Genomic DNA, 22,874 nt, shown 5'->3' with positions numbered 1-22,874 from the left:
CACGCTTTGGCACGACTGTGGTTCCAGGGCCGCCTCAGCCACTGACCTTCCCTCTCTTGGCCACCGTCACGACGAAAATGACATATATGTTCTAAACACATGGGACGGATACAGTACACAGACTACGTGGGCAGTTTCTCTGCGAGCAAAGCGAGGCATTTGTTGGCAGCTTGCGACACGGAAGTTCCTCCAGGCTCCTCTTTCAAACCCCTACGAAACCACCTCATCGTCAACTTTGGCATTCTTCAACAATGGGGGGAGTAAACTGACCACTCTGTCTCAAGCAAGATTTCTTCCACGTCTTCGGTTTCCATGCCGGTCTCTCGGCTAGACAGCGTGAGATACAAGTACTCGGCCGTCTCAATTCGTATCTGCATATCCACATGATTAGCATTCGCGCGAGTCACCTAGCAGAAAAGACGGACCCTGGGATATTGATGGTTTATATATGCCTCAAGAGGTTTGATACATTCCTTTTGCACCTCAGAGAGGGTCAACAGGTTGACCAAACTAGAGTGGCTTTCAGCGACATTAAATTCATCACGACACCTTGGGCTTACCACTTCATGGATACGTTTATGCGCTGCGGGAGCTTCAACCTCGAAGCGTTCCTCGTCACAAGATTGTGCAAGGACCGTATTCTGGGCTCGACATCAGCGCAAATCAGCGCGGAGCAAAGAAGACCCCGAACGTTTTCAAACCCTCCACGTCATGTTGTAGCTCTTCGAAGACATCGGCCTCCAACAGGACGTTGAATGTCTGGATCACCGGGATAACCGCAGCATTTGACGCAGTGTTAACCATGGCCTGCGCCAACAGATCACGCACGAGCCCCCGGAGATCGTAGCGGTCCGGCTCGTAGGTTGCAACCGGCAGCTTCGATGCCCATCCCACCAGTGCAGACGTCACCGGCCGTTGCTGCGAACGCATTCAGCACCTGGCAGAACCATTACACAAGCTCTGAATCGACGCACCGTACTGTCGGTCTTCGTGTTCACACTCAACACAATCCCCGCGAGCACCTGCGCCCGGTACCGCTCGATGTCGAGCACCTGCACCGCCCTCGGGAACAGCCATGCCCCGTTGCTCCACTGCGGAAGCTCCTTTTCGCTGTGAACCCGAACACCATCTGCGGTCAGCAACCCCGTCCTGGACCGGATCGTCCACGCAAGAAGGACGCGAGACGCACTCTAACAGCAGCCGCTTCATCTTCTCCTCGCACCGGATCTTCCACGGTCCCGGGTCCGCCTCCGCCGGCGGCGGGAGCACCAGCAGCTCGGATACGCACTCTCCCGCGGCCTGCCGGACGTTGTCGAGCCGCTCGACGCCCTGCTTGATGATGCCCCCCAGGGCGTCGTGGAAGCGCTCCGGGGGGAAGTACGCCGCGAGCGGGAGCGCGGGCGCGCACGGGCACAGCGTGCGCGCGAACGCGGTCAGCGCGCGCACGCACGCCATGCGCGCCCATGAGCCGACGTCCCCGCGCTCGTCGCTGTAGTAGTCCGTGAGGCCGTTGAGGAGCGCGTCCGTCATCGCGCACACGAGCGCCGGCGGGAGGTCTGCGGGGAAAAGCGGGGAAGGGCGGTGAGCTGGAGCCGGCGGGAAGGCTCCTTTGGACGCCGGGGCTTACGGGAGAGTAGATCGCCGGAGACGGTGGACAGGATGAGCGGCATCGCGCTGAATGCATTCCGCCGGGCCTCGATGTCGGCGCTCGCCGTGCCTCCCTGCGAACGTCGTGGCGCATCAGATTATGGTTCGTAGGGATAGGAGATGTGGTCGTCCACCCACTTTCCGGTCGACCATCCGCAGCAGACATTGAACGGCGGCTTGAACCCCATGTGGGTAGGCCGCGTAATCCAGAACACCGAGGACGCGGGCGAGGCTCTGCTGCATGTGTGATGTTCCCTTTTCGAACTCTTTCACGAGCCGCTCGAGGACGGCGGAACAGTTGACGAGGTGGCTGACTGCCGCAAGTGCAACCGCAGCAGCTTCCTGAACCGTCTGTGTCTTGCTCCGAAGACCAGTGTCAACGACCTGGCGCCAGAACGGAACGGACGTGTGGTTATGTTGTGTCTCGGAGGTGGAAATGGCGGCGGCGATGAGCTGGCAGGCGGCGGCAGCGACGAGGTCTTGGCGTACTGACTTGATCAGTGTGAGTGGAACATTAGATAGAGCTGAAAAAAGCTGTGAAAGGTGGGTTAGAATTTCAAGCCACCTGTTGAGCGAAGGGAGACCGACCTTGCGACGCTCCGGTTCTAGTTGCTCCTTGAAAGGCGATCCATGGAAAGCGGATCCAAGCTCTGTGAGAGCTAGCAGGGCCCCATGGATGTCACCCGGATCTGAACGCGGATGCAGGAGATGGATCTGGTGCACTGCGAGTGAGCTCGTCGTTTCACAACGTTGCATGCCACTCACCATTCGGGTGGCAGCAGCTGGTCCAAGGTTGACCAAGTCGAGCTGACAAATTGCGCTCAGGGATTGCGCCGCCATCTGCCTCATGGCTGGATCCCAATGTCGTAGTGTGACGTTGATAAGGTGATTCACTAGCTCGTCGCGATACTCGTCGTGTCTAAGGGAATGTGAACCCAAGTTATGGTTCGATCAGGGTGCGGAACTTACACCGCTACCTCCGGAGCGGCGACTAGGAAAGCATTCTTGCGAATTCCGACCGCATAGAAGTCTGTTTTTCGCAGGACATCTATGCCATGCGGAAACAGGCTCTGAAAAAGGTGTCAGCTGCGTAGCACCGGGAAATGCAACAAACTCACAGTTCTTCCCACATATTCCTGAAAGGCTGCACTTGCTGCGCGTCTGATATGGACCTCGCGGTCGAACAGTGATACTATCACGAGCTGCCTTGCAAGGCCCAGAGCATGCGGTCGCAGTGCATCTATACTCTGTGCTCGAGCGAGTGACCAGAGGACATATGAAGTCGCATCTCGCACGTTCGAGCCTATTGAATGAGCTCCCTTGCGGATATCGAAGTACAGTGCCTATAATCTCCATCAGTCGACATGTCAACCATCATGCGAGAAACGTATTCACCTTTCCTAACCATCCGATGAGCTCTGCGAGACGCTCGTCAGGTATGAGACCGCGGCGGGCCATCTCCGCGCACGCCAGGCACGCGCCATGCCATGTCGCCTCCGCAATACTCGGCATGTCGTACAAGCTCGCGATAGCAGCTGAGTGGATGGTGAAGAGGTGCATCACTTGCTCCAGTACCTGTTCAGCGAAGTCGGCAGGAAGACGCTCAGAGATGCGAGCTATGCTCTTGGCAGCGGAATAGCGGACGATTGTATCCTTGTCCCGAAGCGCCTTGAACAGATCCTCAAGGACCGTTTCGACCTCTTCAGGCGCTTCAAAGTCGTCCTCCTCGAAGACGTCCTCTGAGTCAGCGCCATGCTCGTCTGCGAGAGCTCGCCCTGAAGAGAGCATGAGTGCCAGTAATATGAATGGAAGTGTTGAGTTCTTGCCTTTGGCACGTAAACGCCGTGTCTTCGCGGGGAGAAGACGGATGACAGTCCGAGATACGAGTTTGGTGCGGAACTTGCGGATGATCGTATTACCCATAAGGCTCTCGTTGCTTTCCAGTATGCCGGAGAAACTTAGCAGGAGTCCTCTATGATCCTTCACTTGCTCCGCTGATCCGAGTTTTGTTACTTCACACAGGGCTCGACAGATGCCCATAGGCTAGGTCAGTGAGTTTAACTTTGGCTGTGACGGTACGAGCAACAACTGGACTCGCCTGGAAAGGTTCAGATGTCTTCTCGACAGCGGAAATCGACCAGGTCAGAAATTCAGGGAGCCTAGAAGACGTGTCTTTCCTACACGCAATCAATATGCACTGCATTCATGGTGACTGTGCATGTTGGGCCCACCTCATGTAGAATCGGGAGAGCAGTATTGCTGCTCCTTCGCGATCGATACCAGCCCTAGTCAAGTATTGCTTGCCAACTTGTTCAATACGTGATGCTGTCTCTCCAGCCTTGCCAACTTCATCGAACTGTTCCAAATCAAATGGGATCATGCAGACAAGGGAGAGCCATAGAAGGATGATGTAACGTAGTGCCCACGCGTCCACTCGTTCGGCTGGCGACTCTGGGGAGGTGATATAGTCGAGAGTGATGGAGAGATCGGAGATTTCGTGAGGAAAGAATCTTGCTAGAAATGAGTCAGAGTTGCTCGAAGCTTCATTGAAAAATGGAGGCGTACTGAGTGTTTTGTAGCCTCGCAGTTTCATGAAGTTGTACAAGAACTCGGAGAACATACGCATCCGAAGGGTGTTTATTTTCCTATTGGGATCCTTGTGAAACTCGATAACGTGGTCCTTGAGCCTGTTCACAGCCGGAGCCAACAAATCCTCGAGATACGGATCCCATAAGTAAGGCTGCTCCTGATACGAGCTGAACTGGGAGTAGAAGGATCAATGCTGGTTCCGATGCTTGTCATGGATCACTCACGATGTTGACAAGCTTTTGCATTACCATATGACCATCGTCGGGTGCCTCCGTTTCGTGGATATCGAGTGCGAAGAGCTGATCGCGTAGGGCTACAAACTCGTCCTTGTTTTCAAATCTAGCATGTTGCTTGTGCTCTTCAATGTCTTCGGTAGGATCCATCGGCGGTGCTGTTGGACCGTGCGCGATACCGTCCGTAGGCACAGCTGGTACCTGACGGTTGATGTCGTGTAGACGAGAGCCCGAACGGAGAGTCAAGTCGCGATTGGATTCCGCCGGATCGGCGACTCGGACGGGCGCTTGTGTGGAACTGAAGCTTGGGGCGGGCCGGAGACTGCCGGAGAGCGCTTGCACAACTCCGTCCCCAAGGTTCAGGAGGAGTACTCAGGCTGTCCCCCTGACTTGTTAACTCCATCCTTGTCCGCGCCGATGGTGCCTCAACGATCGGCGGCCCCTGCCCCTCTTGCTGGGCCTAGCTCGTCCAAGAACGTTGTGAAGCATGACGACAGCCACAAGTTTCGCCGTAGATTTATAGGGCCCCTGCCAGCCGCTGCTCTCCAGCCGGCGGCCAGCCCCAAGAAGCCGACACGCAAGCGTAGAATGTTCCGGCGCATGCGCGAAGAGTCTTCCAGCAGCGATTCTAGCTCGGACTCGGACTCGGACTCAAGCAGCCTCTCAGACATCATCCACCGATACGCCCTCGAATTCTTTCTTAAGCACGGCGGCGAGCGCGACAACTGGGGTGCCAGCCAGAAGAAGCGCGTTAGGACAGAGATGCGCAAACGCTGGCGAGAGAGCGAGTGGGGGCGTATTCGCAAGCAGCAGAAGCAGGGCACTGGCACCGGGCAGAAATGGGTGGGTGGCTCCTTCGATGTCGGCGTATTTCTCGGCGTGGATGTGCTGGACCAAGAGCTACCCCTTCCTCCCGCATCTCCGCCGGACATCGTCTTTCGCGAGCCCTCTCCTTCGGCTCGACCTCCAATCAGCACACAGTCACCCTCGGCGGAAGCAGAGACGTTCGTAACGGCGCCGTCTCGCGCATCTACAGGACCACCTATCCCCCACGGCCGACCTCCAGAGGTGCATGCTGGGATCGTTGACTCAAGCCCAAACTCATCGACCGCCTTGCTCGCGGCCTCCGGCGCTGAGGCTGCTCGCGACACTCACTCGGAGCCCGGAGTTGCGCCCCTCATCGGTGCACCGTTTCCGAACTCTCCTTCGCCACCGCTCTCACCTTCCGGCTCCAACTTCCTGGCCCCCGCAAAGCAGAGTTCTTTTCTCGAACCAAATACCTCTGGGTCTGGACTTGGCGTCGATGATGCATCCAGGAGGCCGCCTCTTGATGACGCTCGTCGGTCCAGTAAAGGGAAGAACAAGGATGTTCGTTTCAGTCAGGACATCCCAGCTCCTCCCCGCGAGGTACTTGCCCGTACAGGAAGCGCTGTGAAGACGACCAGTGCAGGCGCGGCGGAACAGCAAAATCCCGAGGAGAGCGTACCTTGGGGAGGGGTGATTATGAGAGGTGCGAGACATCGTTGCAGGCCAGAATATTTTGTTCACTATGCTCCAATTATACAGATCGTATGCTCGTGCGGATATCATATACGGAGGACTCAGTGTCTCCAACGTTTGATGAACGGCAGAATCGAACCACCCGGCACCTTGAAACCAATACCTGGAAGGAATATTTGGTGGCTTGGCGGAAGGGCAGGATCGAGATCTACAGGGATCATGTATGTGTCTTGTCCACACTGCAGCACAACACTGACCCCACTCACCACAGGTAATTCCAGGGAAGGAGTGGCTTCTAGGCACAAAATGTCTAGCTTTCGTGGTACCACTCAGCTCCGCAGCAACTCGGCTCTCATTATACTCCTTCCTTGATCTTTCCTTCTGTCTTACTTGCCCTCCAGTACCACTTCAAGGGGAATCTAGTCGTCGACATCGCATTTTCGGCACTTCCAGAGGTACCAATATCTTCGTGTTCAAGCTGAAGAGTCGTACTCGTGCCGTGGACTGGGTGTGGCAAATGTGGTGAGCATTTTGTGTATCGTTTTTCACATCACGCTCAACAGCGCAGGCGAGCTATGGGAGGACAGCTTCCGCCTTCAATCGAAATAAACATCACTGCACTGGACACTCGTGTAACGATCGACGTACCGGGCCACGACGCGGGAGATATCGACGCGGCCTACGACGTTTTCCAGAAGAAGAACATTACGCAGCTCATCGAAACTCGTCTGAGGGAAGCACCCGAGTACCGCTCACTTCTCGAGCGCGAACAAGCAGCAGGCACCGAGTTCGAGTTCGCGTGGCGTCACGACACCGACCTCGACTGGGTCTGGCGGGAGCGCACCGTGGTGGACGAGCCTCGCAAGTGGGCCATGCTTAGTGGCTTGGCCCTTAGACAAGCCGACCGACCCGCCCACCTGGAGTTCCACAAGAAGCGCCATGTCTACACCACGATGTACATGAAGGACCGGACGCGCCTCGACGAGCCTCATGGAATAGAAGGCTACGTCGACCGCATACGCCCGAACTCGCAGACCCGGCAATCCCTCTTCCTCACCACACACGACGGATACATTTTCACAGTCGCGCCTCTGCATGCTCACCCTCCTGCTCCACCAGGCGCCCCTGTCGACATCACCAACGTGGACAAGAGCGTTACCAGCTTCCACAGCCACTCGCATACCCAAGACACCCGGCACCGTGCGGAGATCCGCCGTGGGCGCATGCAAATATTGCAGGCCGCCGGGGTGTCCGACCTGCGCAACGTCGTGTTCGTTCGGCGCGCCTTTCAGCCGGTCCCGCAACCCCGGGAGAACGCAAACATCAGGAAACTCACGGATTGGGAGGACTCACCCGAATTCTGGGACGCGGTGGACCGGAGCGAGAGCGATGACGAGGACGCGGGAGGGGACGCACCCATGAATGTGCACACGGACAAGGCGCACCTGCGTATGCGCCGCTCCTTCGAGCTCGTGCTCGCCTCAGGTCGCGTCATTCGGTTCGAGGTGCGCCATACTTTCGCCAATCTAGAACACCCGCTGACAGTACGTATTGACTGCAGGCGTACTCATGCTCGGCCGCGTTGGAGTGGATCACGCGCTTGCGACAGCTGGTGTCCTACTGGAAGAAACGTCATCAGGCCGACGCTCGGCTCGAGATGGACATCGCGCATGTCAGTACCGGGCGGGAGCGCATCACCCCGCACAAGCCGCGCGAGGAGCACCACCACGCCGGGGCGCACGAGATGCCGACAGAACCGCCGCCGGACCGCGACGCAGCGCTACCGGACCTCTCGTTCTTCTACAACTGGTGCGTGCTGGAGGGTTGCCGTCCGATTCTCAAGGCCGGTAGGCTGTACGGTCGCAAGGGTCTCTACGGCCAGTACAAGTGAGCCACATTTTCTCCCGACTCAAATTGACTGGAGGCTCATCGTGCGCGTAGACACATTCAGCTCGTGCTCATCGCCGGCCACCTCGTGCAGTTCCACATCACCGGTCGTGCCTCGTTGTACCACCGCAAGGACAAGGTGTTCACGCTCCTGGACGCGTACGTATGCTCTGGCTACTTCGCGGCGCAGTACCTGCCCGATGGCCAGTACGATGCCAACGCGCCGCCGGTCGCGCGCCGGTACCAAGATGGGCTCGAGACAGACGACTGCGAGGAGGACACACTGTTTGTACTCTGGTTCCGCAAGGTGCGCGGCGCGGCGCCGGGCGTGCGCCGCAACAGCAACGGTGCGGAGGTGCCTCCACTCTCAGCGAAGCGCAGCGTTGCGGTCTTCCGCACGCGGAGCAAGCTCGAGCGCGACGCGTGGGTGTGGGCGATCAATGTGGAGATAGAGAAGCTCGTGCGGGCGTCGAGGGAGCGCGAGGAGGCGGTAAGGCAGGCGGGGAACCTCCCTCCTTGTCGAGCGCATTGAGTTGGGCGCACGTTGAACATTGAACATTCGCTGGTTTTGCTTGTTCGTCTGAACTGGAAGGATTTGGAGATACCCCATATACCCCCCTTACTTTACAAGCTCTATCATTGTCGTCCGGGAAGTGCAAATAGTATTGGCGCGTAATATACGTATAGCTCGATAGCAAGAGAACGCATGGCCGCACAACTGGCTACTTTTTCGGCATCTTCGCTGCAGACGGAGGCGTACAAACAATCAGTTCACCGCGGGTATGAAAAAATTAGAGCACGCACCTCCATACTTGCTCCGCGACGTTGTCCTGCCCACGACGGGCCCGAAGTCGAGCGCACCACGCACCACCTTGTAGCTGAATCCATCGCTCAGGACACGTAAACCGACCACAATGAAGAACCACGCACCGAACACCAGGCAAATCTTGTGTACGCCCGCCCCTGATCAACACAACGCTGTGGTCCTGGAGGTTGTGGCCCTCTCCAGGAATGTACGCCTGTACAGTCTTCCCGTTCGAAAGCTTCACCCTCGCGACTTTACGCTTGGCTGAGTTGGGTTTCTTCGGTTTCGCGATCACGACCTGGCTGACAACGCCTTTGCGCTGTGGACAGCCCTCGAGAGCGGCAGCCTTTGTTTCCCGCGCCGGCTTCTTGTACGTGTTGCGCATAGACTGATTCAGGGTCCTCATGGCTGGGGCGGATGCGTGGAAGGAACGGGCAGTGAAGAGAGAAGTGCAAGTGCTGGTGCGTGTGGGGCCATGGGTGAGGGCGAGCGAGCGGGCACAAGGCACCACAGACTGTGTGGACCTCGTCCTGGCCGCCTGGGCCGTCAATCGCAGTACAGACAGCATTGCGGCCGCGAGGGTGCAGTGGTGGAGGGTGTGCTGGTCGCCGCCAGATGGCGAGCGCCGTGCGGGGGCGCGGTGCGGCCGGCCCTAAACTAGTCACACGTCTCGCGACACGCTCCAATATTCTCCGACGCGTCGTCGTGACTTTGCCGCCGACCGACAATCGTGCTTGAACCTTTGCCAAACCTCTGCCTCCTCTTCTGCACGCGGCATATAAGACTCACTTCTCGGCAACATGCCCGTCGCTTCTTCGTCCCGTGGAAACAGGCGCCACCGACGCGCGCCCTCGTCCGACATCGAAGAAGACGCTCCGAGCCAAACCGCCGCGTCCCGAAACCAGACGCAAGACGCTATCGAGATGGATGAGCCGCAACCACGGAGAGTCAAGAAGGGCAAGAAGTCACGACTCCGGGCTGAGGACTCAGAGGGGGAAAGGGTGATTGAGGTGGCCCCCGTCGCCGACATTGGAGAGCAGCCTTTGAGCCGGAGTGAGGGGAAGATGATCCAGGGGCTAGCGGGAGACTGGTCAAGCTTGCGCACACAAGCATTCTCAGGTGAAGGATTCTCGGCCCTTGGCGAGATTGGGGAGTGTGTCACTGAGTTCACAGAGGGAGAGAAGAAAGAGAAGGTACGCACGATCGGTTTTTCCTTAAGCCAATTTCTGAAGTTTGTGCAGGCCTTGACTATGATTGATACTATCATGCGAGAGTGGCTTGACACGGAAGAAGAGCTTCTTGCACATGAACACGCACTCCAGGAGATCCACCAGAACGTGGCCGCCGGTGAAGCTGTGGTAAGTCTTTCGTTTACGAGAATGCTTCCAGCACTGACAGCTTACAGATCGCTGTAATAGATGTCTACAAAACTGGAGTTCAGGATTACACCGAGAAGTACAAGGCCAAGACGCCGAGACAGAAGTACGCGAAAAACAATCGGTACCTGACGTTCAAGCAAGGCCTTTGGGTATGACGACACGCAGCTATACATGATCTACTTGCTGAAAGTCATCGCCATAGAACGTCGAGCATCCGGACTCTGCCATGCCTCCGCTGGTGGATCTCATTCCCAAAGGCGAGTTTCAATCTAAAGGCTGTCTACTTCCGCTCAACTTGCGCTATAGAGGACGGCGACGACAGCGATGACGATGACGACGACATCCAGATGGGTGGTATCACTCAGGACTACAAATGCCCCCTGTCGTTGCAGTTCCTGAAAGAACCTCTCACGTCGTGCGTCGCGTGTATGCATGTCATAATGTCTAACTAATTGGTCACCTATGTGTAGGAAAACCTGCAAGCACTCCTACTCCGCCGATGCGGTTAGGGAATTTCTATTACCAGGGCCCAAGATATGTCCCGCCACCGGCTGTCGGCAGCAGCTTCGACTCTCGGACTTGGAGCCAAATAAGGATCTGGCCAAACGCGCAGCAGAAGCGGCACGTCGTGAGCGTGCGAGAGAGGAGGACAGCGACAAAGAGGGTGAGGATATCATCGAATAAACGACGGGGTCGAACGGGGTTGTACCGTACATTTGCTACTCTAAGAGTCAATCTCTAAATCGAGTGTTGTACCAAATACTTTGAAGTTTGCTTTGAGGATGTGTGATCACGTGATTGTCGGTGACAGCACCACAGAGGCGGCGCTTCTCCCTTGACTGCTACTCTACTCTCCCCTGGTCGACCTTCTCTCAAAGCATGTTCTCTGCGCTGGCGTCCCGGGTGACGCGTGCTACATCTTCCGTCTCGCGTCAGGCGCGCTGTTTGGCAACACATGTCCCAGTCCCTACAGGTGGTAGTGCTTCTACGTCCTCCGCCCCAGCGTTCGCTCAAGCCAAGGACGGAGCATTGAGACCCCTCCTCGATGTCAAGGTCAACCCCAACCACGGCTTGTATGCGTTCTACAGGCGCAAGGAGAAGGACGGCGTAGTATCCTATGTCACCCTGGAGGCTCAGGAATTGAGGGAAGACAGCGGTGAGTAACGTATTACCCAGTGACCCTCTCGAGCAGCTTCGGTTGCGCGTATCATTCTATTCCCATTTTCTTTCTCGTATGTCTGACCTGTGTTCGCCAGGTCGCTCGTGGCTGGCCGCAGAGCTGAGGAGGAAAAGCTTCAAGGACCTCCACACGCTCTGGTACGTCCTAGTACGAGAGCGCAATCTGCTCGCGACGCAGAAGGAGCAAATGCGCCGGTCAAGAATCAACCACGCCGAATCCATCACGTCCAAAAGGGCACACGTGGTACGCGTTACTCTTTCTCCCCCACGTTCTCCTTGTCTCTTGCGCTGACGGGTCCGCCCGGATATAGGTTCGTAAGTCCATGGCTCGCATCAAGCTTGTTCTCAACGAGCGACGCCTCGCGTACGAGGGTGCTATGAAGATTCGCAGCGAGGAAGAGGCGGCTGTGGCGGCTGAGCAGGAGGCGGAGGTTGAGGCAGTCGAGGGTGGCGAGACGCAAGCACAGACGAAGCCGAGGAAGCGGGATGCTTCTTCTTTTGCGGCCGAGTCCTTGTTCGAAAGCCCAGTCGAGCAAAAGGCGTAGTAGAGAGGACCAGATGAGTATTATGCGTATACACTCATAATTCGACCGCTTCGCGATATCTCTCTGCTAGAGCTTATCCATCATCGCTATTCTTCCGCCGAGGTCTGTTGCCGATGTGGGTGGATAATGGCAAGGAGAGCGTGGGCGGTAGAGGAATATGGTACAATGTTGCAACCCGGTAAAACATGTTCACGGGAAACCGCCTATGTAACGTGTCTACGGACTGGGAGCCGGCCTCGTCTTCACGTTCTGTGCTCGCGTCGACCTGGATGTTGTGCATCCCACTCATACATCTCCGGGCTTACGAAGCAGTCGGTCACTTTCGGATTTTCGTACAACTCCAACTGTCTCCTGCCGCGTCGGAGGAGGAATTCTATCGCTCCAATATCCCGCGGAGATACGGACGTTGCTTCGGTCCTGAAGGTGTACCGCACAAATGTTCGGAACCTTGACTGCGCGTGCTCAGGTTTGGTGGACACCATGCGTAGTGCTCTTTGAGTGTAGCATGAAAAGAGGAAAGTGGACGCAATATAGGGCCACATACCTTCGATAGAGTGAGAGGACATCCTTTTGCAGGCCCGACCGACGCAGCGGCATGATCTTCAGTCAGCTAGGTAGGAACTGTACACCTCTGCAATCTTCGGATGGCAGTTGTATGGGTGTGGCAAGGATGTTATGCGAACTGATTGAGGGTCAATGAGGACATACTCCGAGTGCGGCCGAGCATCGCCGACTCCGAACTCACTCCCAACACGTCATGTCATGATACGTCACATTATGTGACCAAACGCGTCGATGTCACGTTGGCGCGTCATCGAAGCCTCGAATGCTGCGTCCGACTCGACTCTCACTTTCTACTCCACCCCCACCTCCTCCGCATCTACTGCCTACCGTCTTATCCTCTCATCACTTTGTTCTTGGATGTATGCTTGGCCAGTACCTACGCCCATCCCACCTATGGCTCCCGTTACGCGTTTCCCTACGTCCTCCATCTATGGTTGCTGGACGGAGACTGGCAACAACGACTAGTGGACCGGAAGCCGGTGTCACGGATCCAGCCGCATATTGCAAGGACTTGGTACGGACACGCGACTACGAAAGCTACCTCATTGGATCTTTCTATCCGCGGGAGTTGCAAGGGGCGTTTTTCGCACTGCGTGCTTTCTATGTGAGTTTTATCTTCATATTGGTTTTCATCGGTTCCCGCGAAAAAAGGCGATTCGCGAGCCGCATATGTCATTATATCCTTCCTCGATACCATCATTTCATGGTGCGAACCGGTACGAGAACGAGCAATGTTCTGAGGCTGGCATGGGTATGAACCTTGTATCTGGGTGCTATGTCCACGCGTTTCTTCGAACATTCGGGTTTTATGAAGTTTCACAGTCAGAATCCTAGACTCCTCGCGTTTCCATGCGTATGCAGACAGCCCCCAGTCCATTCTGTTCCCGAAGTGCGATTATGGCGCGGCACCTGTTCGAGGCGCGCTTCCCAGACAGGCTCCGCTTCCCGCTGCCTCCAGACGTATTTTCCCCTGGGAGACTCTCGCCCATTACTTGCAGGTTTATCTATCATGTTGCGATGTGACTGACCGTGATTCCACGCGCAAGGTGGAACTAGCTTCCGTACAGGACAACGTCTCCAACTCCGTGATAGGCAAGATGCGTCTGCAATTCTGGAGAGACGCTCTCAAGAGCAACGCTGATGTACGTTTCCCCACAACCATCACGCTCAGATTTTGACTTCCGTGGATTCCGTGGATCGTAGGGCAGACCCCCACAACATCCGATTGCGCTCGCACTACATGACGCTTCGCGTCGCGCAAACCTGCCTGCGTATCATCTGCGCAGAATGATTGATGCTAGGGTTAGTACTATGACCAATGGGGGTCTGGGATTGTGGGCGCGACTATCTGACGGATTCCACAGGACGCTGAGTTGCACACTCCAATGCACCTGACAATGGAGTCGCTCATGGCGCACGCGGAGTCGACAACATCAACATACCTCTACCTGTTGCTGTCAATGCTGAACCTGTCGTCGTCTTCGGCATTTTCGCACGCAGCATCGCACCTGGGCGTGGCACAATGTGTGCACATTCTCCTGCGGGCGCTGTCTTATCATGCGTCGAAGGGAAGGATGGTCATTCCCGCCGAAATCACTGCGCGTCATGGGGTGCGCCAAGAGGACGTGTTCCGTCGGGGTGGGAATGCGGATGGGATCTCGGACGCCGTGTTCGAGTTCGCGACGGTGGCCAATGACAACTTGCTCACTGCGCGTGAGATGCTCAAGGACGCGGCGGCCGGGAGAAAGGTGCCCCGGCAAGCAATGTCAGTGTTTCTGTATGGGGTGAGTGTATCAACCCAGCGTTTGGAGTTCGCCACGCGGGCGGGGCCGCGGCGACGCGATGAAGCAGGAAGCTGACGGGGAAATGGGTTTACAGCTACCGACGCAAGATTACCTCGGACGCCTCGAGGCGGCCAATTTTGACGCGTTCGCGCCGTCGCTGCAGTTGCGGGACTGGAAGTTGCCGTGGAAGGTCTGGCGGGGATACTACAAAGGCGATTTTTGAGGATGAGGTAGTAGACAATGTCGTAAGCAGAGGCGCGTGCAGGCGACGCGGGAATGGGATCGCGTGCCTTGCCGGGTACCGTGTGGCGGACGGTGGCGAGCGCCGTGCGGAGGAGTCGAGTGTCTCAGGACGGGGCGTCTGCGCAGGCCGATCTGCCACCGGATCCGAGGGTTTGCGAGTTTTGGAGGTCCGCCTGCCTCTCGTCCAGCGCGACTGTGGCAGATCGCACGTCCGCCCTTCTCTGCCATCCCCCGCCATCCCGCCATCTCCCTTTCCCTTCCGACCCCCACCTGCCCCTCTCTCCTCCCTCCGCCCCGCCCCTCCCTCTCGCCTCCGCCCCTCCCTCTTCCCCGCCCTATCCCACGTCTGCCCGTCGTCATAGGGCCCGACGGCCTCAACACCGGCCAGACGCTCACACTTCATCCCCACCCCTGACAACCCGACTCCCATCCATCTCGCCCACCATGGACCAGCTATGCGGTGAGTACCGCATACAACCACCCCCGCGCACCCCACACTCATCCCATGCTCGTGTGTATGCAGACGAGATCTTGCAGCTCGTCCTGAACGAGCTCAGCAACCCCGCCCCCCTCACCGTGGTCTCCAAACGTATCAAAGACTTCTCGAATGATCCTTATGTCCGGGCTATGTACTTCCTCGCTCGCTATGGGCGAATGCAAGCACTCTTCTGGGCACTTGGGAGGGGCAAGCTGTTGAACGAGCGGGTACTCGATGTGAGTCCTCCTTCCGGTCCTTGTCATCTGCGCATGGTGGCCGGCACTGCGCCGCTGTGGCAGGCGCGTGCGCGTGCTGGGGGGCTCTGCGATCGCACAGGAAGACCGCCGTTGCCCGTTCGGCCAACACGTTCCCAGAAGAGTGGTGGCCGCCTCCGCTGTCACCTCTACTCCTGGAACGTTGGAGTGGCTGCGGCAGGGTGTTTCGGCGTCCGCAAAAGAGGCGCGACCGGCGCCGTGCACTCAGAGTGGAAGGTCAGGTCTTCGGGGTGGTTCTGATAGCCACCTGGCTAAGGCGCGAAACGTGGTTCGGGACATTGGAGTGGCTGAAATCCGAAGTCATCCACATGGTACATGCGACGTTCCTCCATCCTCGTTACTCGGCGCGCGCGGTGCTCGGAGGCAGCGCGCATCGGGGTAGATCGTTTCTCCGAGTAGGAACTCGGTGCTTGACCTGTGGAAGCCTGGTTCTGCCGTGAGGACACTCCATGCATCATGTTTCCGCGCCGCGCTCTCTCTGAACTTCCTTGGCCCGGTTTGCCATGCATTACATGCCAGATATCACCTCCCATGTTTTCAATCGAAGGAAAGCATGCCGAGGGTATTTGGCTAGTGGTCGGAATTCCCCTTCTCTATCTCATCCATCTCTCATTCGTGACGTCCGCTCACGATGGACCCGCGCAGATCATGATGCGCAGCGGCGCACATCTTTCTCGCTATCTGGCGCAATGCGCGGTACATCACTACTGCCGAACACAGATACCTTTCATCAAGGCGAAATGGGTGCGAACATTGTCCTATCCCGTTTTTGTGCATTTCCAGTACATCGCGGCTACGATGCACGGAGATATACCGGTCGCCAAGGGTGAAGACGATGGCACGCTCTTGACTCTGTATCTCAAGCAGAGCAGATTCCCGACGGAATACCGAGCGGCGAAGTGGGAGCAGGTGAGAGACGTAATAGAAAAATACAAGGTGCGTGGGAGGTCTGCCTATTGCGTATGCGGCGGCTCTAACCACACGTGGGGATAGTTTATTCCATTTTCGGATAAGGTAAGCACCACGATCTCCGTCGTGGACTTTGAGCGAAGGTTTGATCTCCCCGATCCCAGGATCCGATGATGGCACAATTTCCTCTCGTGTTGGCCATTGAGCCACGCTTGCTGCCATTAGCGCGACAAAACGGTTTCAGCATGGATCGCAAAGTAGGTTCTCCAGCTGGCACCCCACAGTTTGTCTGCTTATCCTGCTATACCGCTAGTACCGTAATTTTGTGTTCCGAAGAATGTTTGAGAAGCCGGCGATCATGTTTGAATCCCGAGCGGACGAAATAGTCCACAACGTACGCGAACTCTCGCGCTTGGACCCTGAGTACGAATCCCTCTCTCTGCGACCCTATTTGTTATCTTATATCCTTCGCTCATGTTCTCATGTTCTCGTGGGAACAGGATGTTCCTCAGTCGGACCGTCGCTGCCGAGATCTGTATGGAAGCGAAGTCGAATGAGCCTGCCTACTCAGCGCTAAAACGCCTTGACAAGGAAGACGTATTGCGCTTCGAGCTCTCGTACGTGACCGCACCACTTCACGTGTCCGAGACGTAGGGCTCAACCTTCCCGAACAGCTCCATCGTGCAGGGACTGATCAAGGCATGGTTTCTGAGAGCACTCCTGCAGCGGCTAAGCTGATGGGTCGTACAGCTCTTCTTGAACACGCGGTCCTTGACCTCGATTCACACCGCGGCCGTGCTGCGTGTGCTCTACAAAGACTTCCCTTCCGAGGATCCTGTCGTCCGATTGGTTCTTCTGCTCACTACCTTCCTATCCGAACCCGCCCCGCCCACCCATCTCCCTGCGAGTCTTACTCTTTCGTCCTCAAGCTCAGAAACCCGAGGAATCGTCGCCCGTTACGTGCGAACGTGTCACGAGGAGATAGAGGATCTCAGTCTCAACCCGCTCACACGCAAAGACATCACAGACATTCTCCTCAGCAAGTTTGTACCCGACCGTTTCGTCGGCATCCTCCAATATGCTCGTGTCATGATGAAGCTGAACGACGATGAGATGCGCAGCTTGGTTACTGACGTCGCGACAAGCTGCCTAGAGATCGGATGCAAGGGCCGCATGATCGACAAGCTCGTCGACGCCTATCCTTTCCTCTATGAGCATCTAGCTGTTCATATCCTGAAGAACTATCGCGTCAACCTTGAGGACTTGCCTCCTGTAGACGATGACGAAGCCATCAAGCGCTACAGCGCGCCGCTTTGCGCAGATTTCGGGATCCTTCGGAGAACCAATCCGTGGATGTTTGAAGATCCGCCTCCTATCATCTCTGCCGATGCTCCTCAACCACCTCAAACTCCGGAAGGCAACCAAATGGACGTACAGGGAGATGCGGAAGGTGCTGACTCTGAAGATGGCGATGATGCTGCTGTTGACAGCGACGGTGACGAAGAGGAACTGGTATGTACCGTCCCGTGGCTTTCGTGATGCCCCGCTTACGATCAAGCCGTTTTTCATCGTGCAGGGTGCAATTGGCCAGGACTCCCTTTCTGCTATGATTCGCAAGGATGATCTAGCGCCCATACGTCGTCGCCGGTTTCAGGAGCTGTACAACACATATCACGATAGCATCAACAAGCTTCCTTATCCAGCTGGTATGTGGACGTTCATAAGCGTAATAGTCTGCGTCGGAGTCTGATACGCTTGCAAACCCTTAGATTACACCCAGGTTGGCAATTGGCTACAGAAGAAGTACGGGCAACTTCACGCAGTATCTGCCGTTGTCAAGCTTCATGCAGTGATCAATCAGAACCATACCGTACGTGTCACCACATGTGTCGGAATCCCGTTCCGAAGTTCCGTCATGTTTCGCTCATCTTGGCACTGATTGAAGGTGTTGAACAACCACCTGTACACTGCGTCTACCCCCGATGGCGATGGGAATCTCACTCGTGTGCCGACCACGCTGAAGCATTTCAAGATCCTCGCACGGCTCGGACACATGCCTAGCCCAGGCATGTACGAGAACATCGAGCACGGCACGGAGTTCTACTTCAGCGAGGAGGACTATCTCAGCCCAGAAGAGCTCAACGGAACCGTGGTCCCCTTAGCCCTGGACCATTCGCGTAATGACAACGGCAAGGCCCGTGCGGATGGGAGGGCGAAGTTTAATCGGTCTCCCGCGGTGAAATGCGAGTCGAGTCCGGCCCCCGGGCCGTCATCCGGCGCCACCCTGATCTTGACGTCTGTGTTAGCTGGCTCTTCCACTTCGCGACGCGCGGTCCCGGATATCCAGGCGGAGGTGAAACCAGAAGCTTACTCTAATTCAACTCCGAGTGGGAGCAAGAAGCGGCCACGGCGAAGCACCGCCAAGGCGAAGTCATACGTGGTGCCCGACAGTGATGATGAGGATATCATCATGGAGGACTATCGCGGGTCGGCCTCGCTCAAGCGCTTCGCGGAGAAGCGGCGCGTGGAGACCAACCTGCAGCGTTGGATAAAGCATCTCGCCGTGATCCTGAAGGAGGAGCAGAGGAAGGTGCGTCTGTCTTGCTTCCTTCGAGTAGGCGAGATTTGACCTGATTCTCTGCTTCGTGCCGCCGCCACCCCATCTCGGCCCTTTTGTCCATCCCGCCTCGTGTATCACGGTCGATCTTGTTATGGCCTTGGTTTCCGGGCCCACAGTTCAATGACAGAAAACGCCGACTTCACGCGGCCTCACCCCCTGGCATTAAGGTCAAGGTGCCCAAGGTGCGTGTTCATTACGTCGTCGCCCTTTGCGTGCCTTTGTAGCATCCATAGGGCCTGTGGATGTGCGGCTGATCGTCGCGTTCTCTTTGCTCCCTTCAGACCGAGTTCCACAGATCTCTGGCGAGCAACTTGCCGCGTCTGCGTCGCATAGACAAGACGAAGCGCGAGAAGTTGTACGGCGCAGATGTCGCAGACGAGGACTACAGCGACAGTGATGTCGACGAGGAGTATCGGTCGTGGCGCCCGAAGCGGTGCAGGACTTCACTCTGAGTTCAGACGCCGAACGCTTTCGGCTCACGCCAGTTCTAGACGGGTGGGCTTCCGGACCCACGGTCCGCCCCCCCGCACTTTCTCATCGCCTTTCAGAGTAACATGGACCCCCTAGCATCGGTATTACCACACATTGCCTCATCTCATTTTCCGTCTTTTGTGGTTGTTCCATACACATATTTCCCCCCATCTCATACTAGTATCGCATAGTTCTCCGTAATGAAGGTCTTGCATGGTATCTCACGACCCACCCACGTTCGGACACACGAAACATCCGTCTTACCACAGCTTCTTACACCCACTATTGCGCCGCCTACCGTCACATCTCTTCACCGGCGATATCTTCGGGCGTGTAGTACTGCTTATTAATCAAGTCCCTCGTGCTCGACGTACCCGCCTATTGAACGCCTGGGCGCACACAATTCTACCTTACAGCCTAAACACACCATTGGAATGGCGATGCACGAGTCTTCCTGTCAACATCGGTCTCCGAGACGTGACGTTTGCAGGGCTATGAATGTGAGGCTATTCGCTGTCTGACTCGCAAGCAGGGTTTGACTCTCATCGCCACCGGCAGGAACATAGGCGCCCTGCAATCTCGGACCGGAGCGTCGTGCCGAGCGCCGGGTGGCACGACATGGGTGGTCCTTGGAGACCCTTGCGCGCATCGCAACACGAGTCTAGACATGACGGCATCCCCGTTCGCTTGCGAGATAAAACAGGGCTGAAGCGCTTACGAGAGGCGAGGCCTGCCGCATCATGGAATGCGGGAGATTGGCGACGGCTGACAGAAAGCTCAGCTCGCTCGCGGAGGATCACGCCGAGAGCGTCGCGACGCGTGCGTGTGTTGTTCGAGACGACGGCGCGCCCATTCTCCGCCCGCGGCGATGGTGACGAAAGCCCAGGTCGGGCCCCCGGAGCGAGGTCGGGGACCGGGGCGTGATCTCAAGCGGCGCGGGGGTCAGAGCGGCCATACAGAACTCTCAGTTGGGTCGACGCCATGGAAGGAGTTCGCAGCACAAATGCAAAATATATTTTCGGAGCCCTCGGCCTTCCCGCTCGCGCAGCCAGTCGTCCGTAGTGGGCATCTCCGGGCGGGGATCTGGGGGGCGTACGCACGGAGCATCAGACGACAACGGCACGCCCCGCCCCCATCCCTCTCGCCCGGATTGGCAGGTTGCTTGCGCGGCTAGTCAGGGCTGTTCAACCTAGGGCTCCGCGTTTCGAGGTTGGCATCGACCGCTCGCGACAGGGTCTGTGTGCTTTGGCCCGGGTGTATGCACTGTCCGGGCGAGGCTGGACGGCGGACGATAAGTCGGCGGTGTGGCCAGAAGGGTAATCGTTCGCGCGCGTTACGGGACGCGGACCGAGGGAGCGGGCGGGGCTCGGACCGGGACGCGGTCGCGTGGGAGGGGAATGGCTCCGCTGCGCGGGGTCGCCACTGGCATCTGCGGACGGGGCACGCGGGCGGGCGGGACAGGGGCCGGGGCCGGGGCCGGGGGGCCGCCGCTGGTGAATCTGCGAGTCGCAGCTGGGGCCGGTGGCAACGCCGCCTCGCGAGCGGGTATTTCGCCGGACTTTCCGGGCGACCCTGTGCGGGCAAAGACGAAAAATTGCGCCCAGGGTTATATACACCCCCGCTCCCCCCGCCGCGCGCCGCCTCCCCCGGAGCATGGACATCGACGCCGCGGACGAAAACACCAAGATGCCCGGCCACTCCGTACACTCCCTCCTCCACCCCTACAGCCACGGCCACCCCGCATACACCCAGGCCCACCCTGCCCCGCCGTCCCACTCCGCGCCCGCCGCCGCCGACCCCTACCCCACACTTGTCATTCGCAACGTCCACTTGCCCTTCGAGTCCGACGACCCCACCCTTGCCGACCCCCTCTACAACGTCTACTGTGTCGCCGGTCGCGTGGACCGTGTTGAGCTCGCTACTTCCAACGGAAGCCGCTCCGTCAGCGGCACCAGCAGCGGCCGCAACTCTCCCGCTCCACCGCCCGAGTATCATGTAGGAAGCAGTCCACGCGGCGGTAAAGGGCGCTCTACAGGCACCCACGGGGAGCTGGACGCGCAGGGTCGGGGGATCTTACTACCAGCGTACGTACCCTCGATTTCTGCCGACCCGACGATCGCCGACGCGCGACCCCCACCAGCCTTTGCCATGCCCACATCCACCTAGACAAATGCTTTCTGCTCGACCAGTGCGACGAGCTCGTCACTGGGTGCGTATTTACCTCGTCTTCCGGAAGCGCGAGCTGATAGCTCATTTCCGCTGCCGCTGATCTTCACAGCAACTTCGCGGAGGCTTTGCGTGTCACGACAAAGGCTAAGAGCAAGTTCCCCTGCGATCCCGACGATCTCTTCGATCGTGGACGGAAGCTGATCGCACAGAGCATCGAGTGTGGCGTCACCCTCATGCGCGCCCACGTCGAGGTCGACGAGACCGTCCACTTCGTCTGCGTCGACGCCGGCCTCCGCCTCCGCAAGCTTTTCCGGGATCTCTGTCACGTGCAGATCGCAGGTGAAGCACGTTCCGTCCTCCTCGTGTTGCGCCCGTGGTTAATGGATACTGCACGCCAGTCTTCGCCCAAGACCCCCTCTTCACGTCCGCAGGCGACGACCGGCCAGGCCTCAACTACGTTCTCCTCCAGTCCGCGCTCCGGCGCACAGGCATCGAGGCCGTGGGCTCCGCGCCGTACGTCGAGCCGAGCGTCGCGCACGCGAAGCGCAACATTGAGCTCATCCTCGACCTCGCCGCCGAGCACGGCGTCCACGCTGACTTCCACCTCGACTACAACCTCGACCCATCCGCCGAGCCGCTCATCTGGCACTTGCTCGCGCAGCTCCGACAGCGCATTCGCGCGGGCCGTTGGCGAGCGGGCGCGCACGTGTGCGTCGGGCATGCAACGCGCCTCACACTTTTCTCACCGGAGGAATGGCATGCGCTTCGATCCGCGCTGCTCGACGAGCGGTTGCCCGTCACGCTCGTTGGCCTGCCTCCGAGCGACCTGTATATGATGGGCCGGAACATGGACCACGCGCCTCGGGGGACGCTCAACATCCCGCGGCTCGCGTCGGAGCACAACATCCGCGCAGCGATGGCGGTGAACAACGTCGAGAACGCGTTCACGCCACAGGGTCCCATTGACCCGCTCGCGCTGTGTCCGATGGGCGTTGCTATCTTCCAGGCGGGCACGAAGATGGACTGCCGCATGTTGCTGGTGAGTAATATCACGAATTCCCTGTCAGTCGTTGAGAGCCGGGTTCACTAAATCTACCTGCGCTCCGCTTTGGACGGGCAGGAATCCGTGACTCTCAACGCGCGGCTCGCGATCGGGGGGTATCACAAAGGTTCGCACCACCCGTCAATCACGCCCACACCGGGCTCGGTGGCCGACTTCGTGCTCCTGCACGATAACGATACACTGCATTCCGCGGCGCTCAACCCGTCCTTCGCGCGGACGACCATTCGGCATGGGGTCATGGTTGCGCGCCGCATCCAGCACTCGTGGATTCTCCCACAAAAGACACCGTCGCCAGAACCCATGTCGGAGGACTGAAAGCCGAGACTCGGGCTCAAGTGCCTCCCGGCGCGGTCTCCTCCGACGTGCGTGCGCGCACCCAGCGCATCTCCCTGGGTAGGCCGCGCATCTCGTACGGCCGGAGCATGTGTCGCCTCGTGCACACCTTGTTCGGGCACTCTCTTCTCTCTAGGTGATTACTGCTTTCGGTTGATCCGCCCTTGGATTTTCGGCGCGTACCGCGCGTTTCCCGCACCC

At 57.9% G+C, this 22,874-nt stretch overlaps 9 protein-coding genes across 9 annotated transcripts; 6 read left to right on the top strand and 3 right to left on the bottom strand.

Moving 5' to 3' along the window:
• Positions 1-122: 122 nt before the first annotated feature.
• On the bottom strand, positions 123-4,619 carry BXZ73DRAFT_91516 (ARM repeat-containing protein; the record flags this gene model as incomplete). The annotated part of the gene is made up of 19 exons (XM_048026001.1): positions 123-210; positions 271-371; positions 426-510; positions 561-641; positions 692-918; positions 975-1,110; positions 1,190-1,556; positions 1,628-1,721; positions 1,786-2,181; positions 2,236-2,361; positions 2,413-2,566; positions 2,617-2,717; positions 2,766-2,990; positions 3,043-3,422; positions 3,474-3,690; positions 3,742-3,745; positions 3,879-4,161; positions 4,213-4,408; positions 4,461-4,619. The coding sequence occupies 19 exons, from the start codon at positions 4,617-4,619 to the stop codon at positions 123-125; spliced, it is 3,420 nt and encodes a 1,139-aa protein (XP_047875085.1).
• Positions 4,620-5,231: 612 nt separating this feature from the next.
• Positions 5,232-8,388, top strand: BXZ73DRAFT_51228 (Pleckstrin homology domain-containing protein; the record flags this gene model as incomplete). The annotated part of the gene is made up of 7 exons (XM_048020589.1): positions 5,232-5,636; positions 5,727-5,979; positions 6,036-6,190; positions 6,241-6,491; positions 6,538-7,474; positions 7,531-7,856; positions 7,911-8,388. 7 exons carry the CDS (start codon positions 5,232-5,234, stop codon positions 8,386-8,388), a joined length of 2,805 nt encoding a protein of 934 aa, XP_047875084.1.
• A 234-nt stretch (positions 8,389-8,622) lies between these two features.
• BXZ73DRAFT_51335 (ribosomal protein S12) lies at positions 8,623-9,229 on the bottom strand (the record flags this gene model as incomplete). The annotated part of the gene is made up of 2 exons (XM_048020607.1): positions 8,623-8,734; positions 8,787-9,229. The coding sequence occupies 2 exons, from the start codon at positions 9,227-9,229 to the stop codon at positions 8,623-8,625; spliced, it is 555 nt and encodes a 184-aa protein (XP_047875083.1).
• A 355-nt stretch (positions 9,230-9,584) lies between these two features.
• Positions 9,585-10,724, top strand: BXZ73DRAFT_91513 (uncharacterized protein; the record flags this gene model as incomplete). Its single annotated transcript, XM_048026000.1, has 6 exons — positions 9,585-9,854; positions 9,903-10,019; positions 10,067-10,189; positions 10,243-10,301; positions 10,363-10,455; positions 10,511-10,724. The coding sequence occupies 6 exons, from the start codon at positions 9,585-9,587 to the stop codon at positions 10,722-10,724; spliced, it is 876 nt and encodes a 291-aa protein (XP_047875082.1).
• Positions 10,725-10,919: 195 nt separating this feature from the next.
• Positions 10,920-11,764, top strand: BXZ73DRAFT_91512 (MRP-L47-domain-containing protein; the record flags this gene model as incomplete). The annotated part of the gene is made up of 3 exons (XM_048025999.1): positions 10,920-11,196; positions 11,297-11,463; positions 11,531-11,764. The coding sequence occupies 3 exons, from the start codon at positions 10,920-10,922 to the stop codon at positions 11,762-11,764; spliced, it is 678 nt and encodes a 225-aa protein (XP_047875081.1).
• A 242-nt stretch (positions 11,765-12,006) lies between these two features.
• Positions 12,007-12,361, bottom strand: BXZ73DRAFT_51194 (uncharacterized protein; the record flags this gene model as incomplete). Its single annotated transcript, XM_048020579.1, has 2 exons — positions 12,007-12,256; positions 12,309-12,361. 2 exons carry the CDS (start codon positions 12,359-12,361, stop codon positions 12,007-12,009), a joined length of 303 nt encoding a protein of 100 aa, XP_047875080.1.
• Positions 12,362-12,689: 328 nt separating this feature from the next.
• On the top strand, positions 12,690-14,335 carry BXZ73DRAFT_51225 (isoprenoid synthase domain-containing protein; the record flags this gene model as incomplete). The annotated part of the gene is made up of 5 exons (XM_048020587.1): positions 12,690-12,932; positions 13,375-13,470; positions 13,532-13,630; positions 13,693-14,112; positions 14,207-14,335. The coding sequence occupies 5 exons, from the start codon at positions 12,690-12,692 to the stop codon at positions 14,333-14,335; spliced, it is 987 nt and encodes a 328-aa protein (XP_047875079.1).
• A 464-nt stretch (positions 14,336-14,799) lies between these two features.
• On the top strand, positions 14,800-19,089 carry BXZ73DRAFT_91510 (uncharacterized protein; the record flags this gene model as incomplete). Its single annotated transcript, XM_048025998.1, has 13 exons — positions 14,800-14,815; positions 14,879-15,069; positions 15,754-16,044; positions 16,102-16,122; positions 16,182-16,274; positions 16,331-16,440; positions 16,518-16,656; positions 16,768-17,529; positions 17,594-17,723; positions 17,787-17,887; positions 17,963-18,607; positions 18,754-18,819; positions 18,919-19,089. 13 exons carry the CDS (start codon positions 14,800-14,802, stop codon positions 19,087-19,089), a joined length of 2,736 nt encoding a protein of 911 aa, XP_047875078.1.
• A 1,672-nt stretch (positions 19,090-20,761) lies between these two features.
• Positions 20,762-22,655, top strand: BXZ73DRAFT_91509 (Metallo-dependent hydrolase; the record flags this gene model as incomplete). Its single annotated transcript, XM_048025997.1, has 6 exons — positions 20,762-20,809; positions 20,861-21,192; positions 21,249-21,317; positions 21,387-21,616; positions 21,676-22,316; positions 22,398-22,655. 6 exons carry the CDS (start codon positions 20,762-20,764, stop codon positions 22,653-22,655), a joined length of 1,578 nt encoding a protein of 525 aa, XP_047875077.1.
• Between the last annotated feature and the right edge of the window lie 219 nt (positions 22,656-22,874).

This window comes from Epithele typhae, assembly GCF_022376455.1.
Source record: "Epithele typhae strain CBS 203.58 chromosome Unknown BXZ73scaffold_47, whole genome shotgun sequence".
NCBI lineage: Eukaryota > Fungi > Basidiomycota > Agaricomycetes > Polyporales > Epitheliaceae > Epithele > Epithele typhae.
This window is presented reverse-complemented; position numbering and strand designations above follow the sequence as displayed.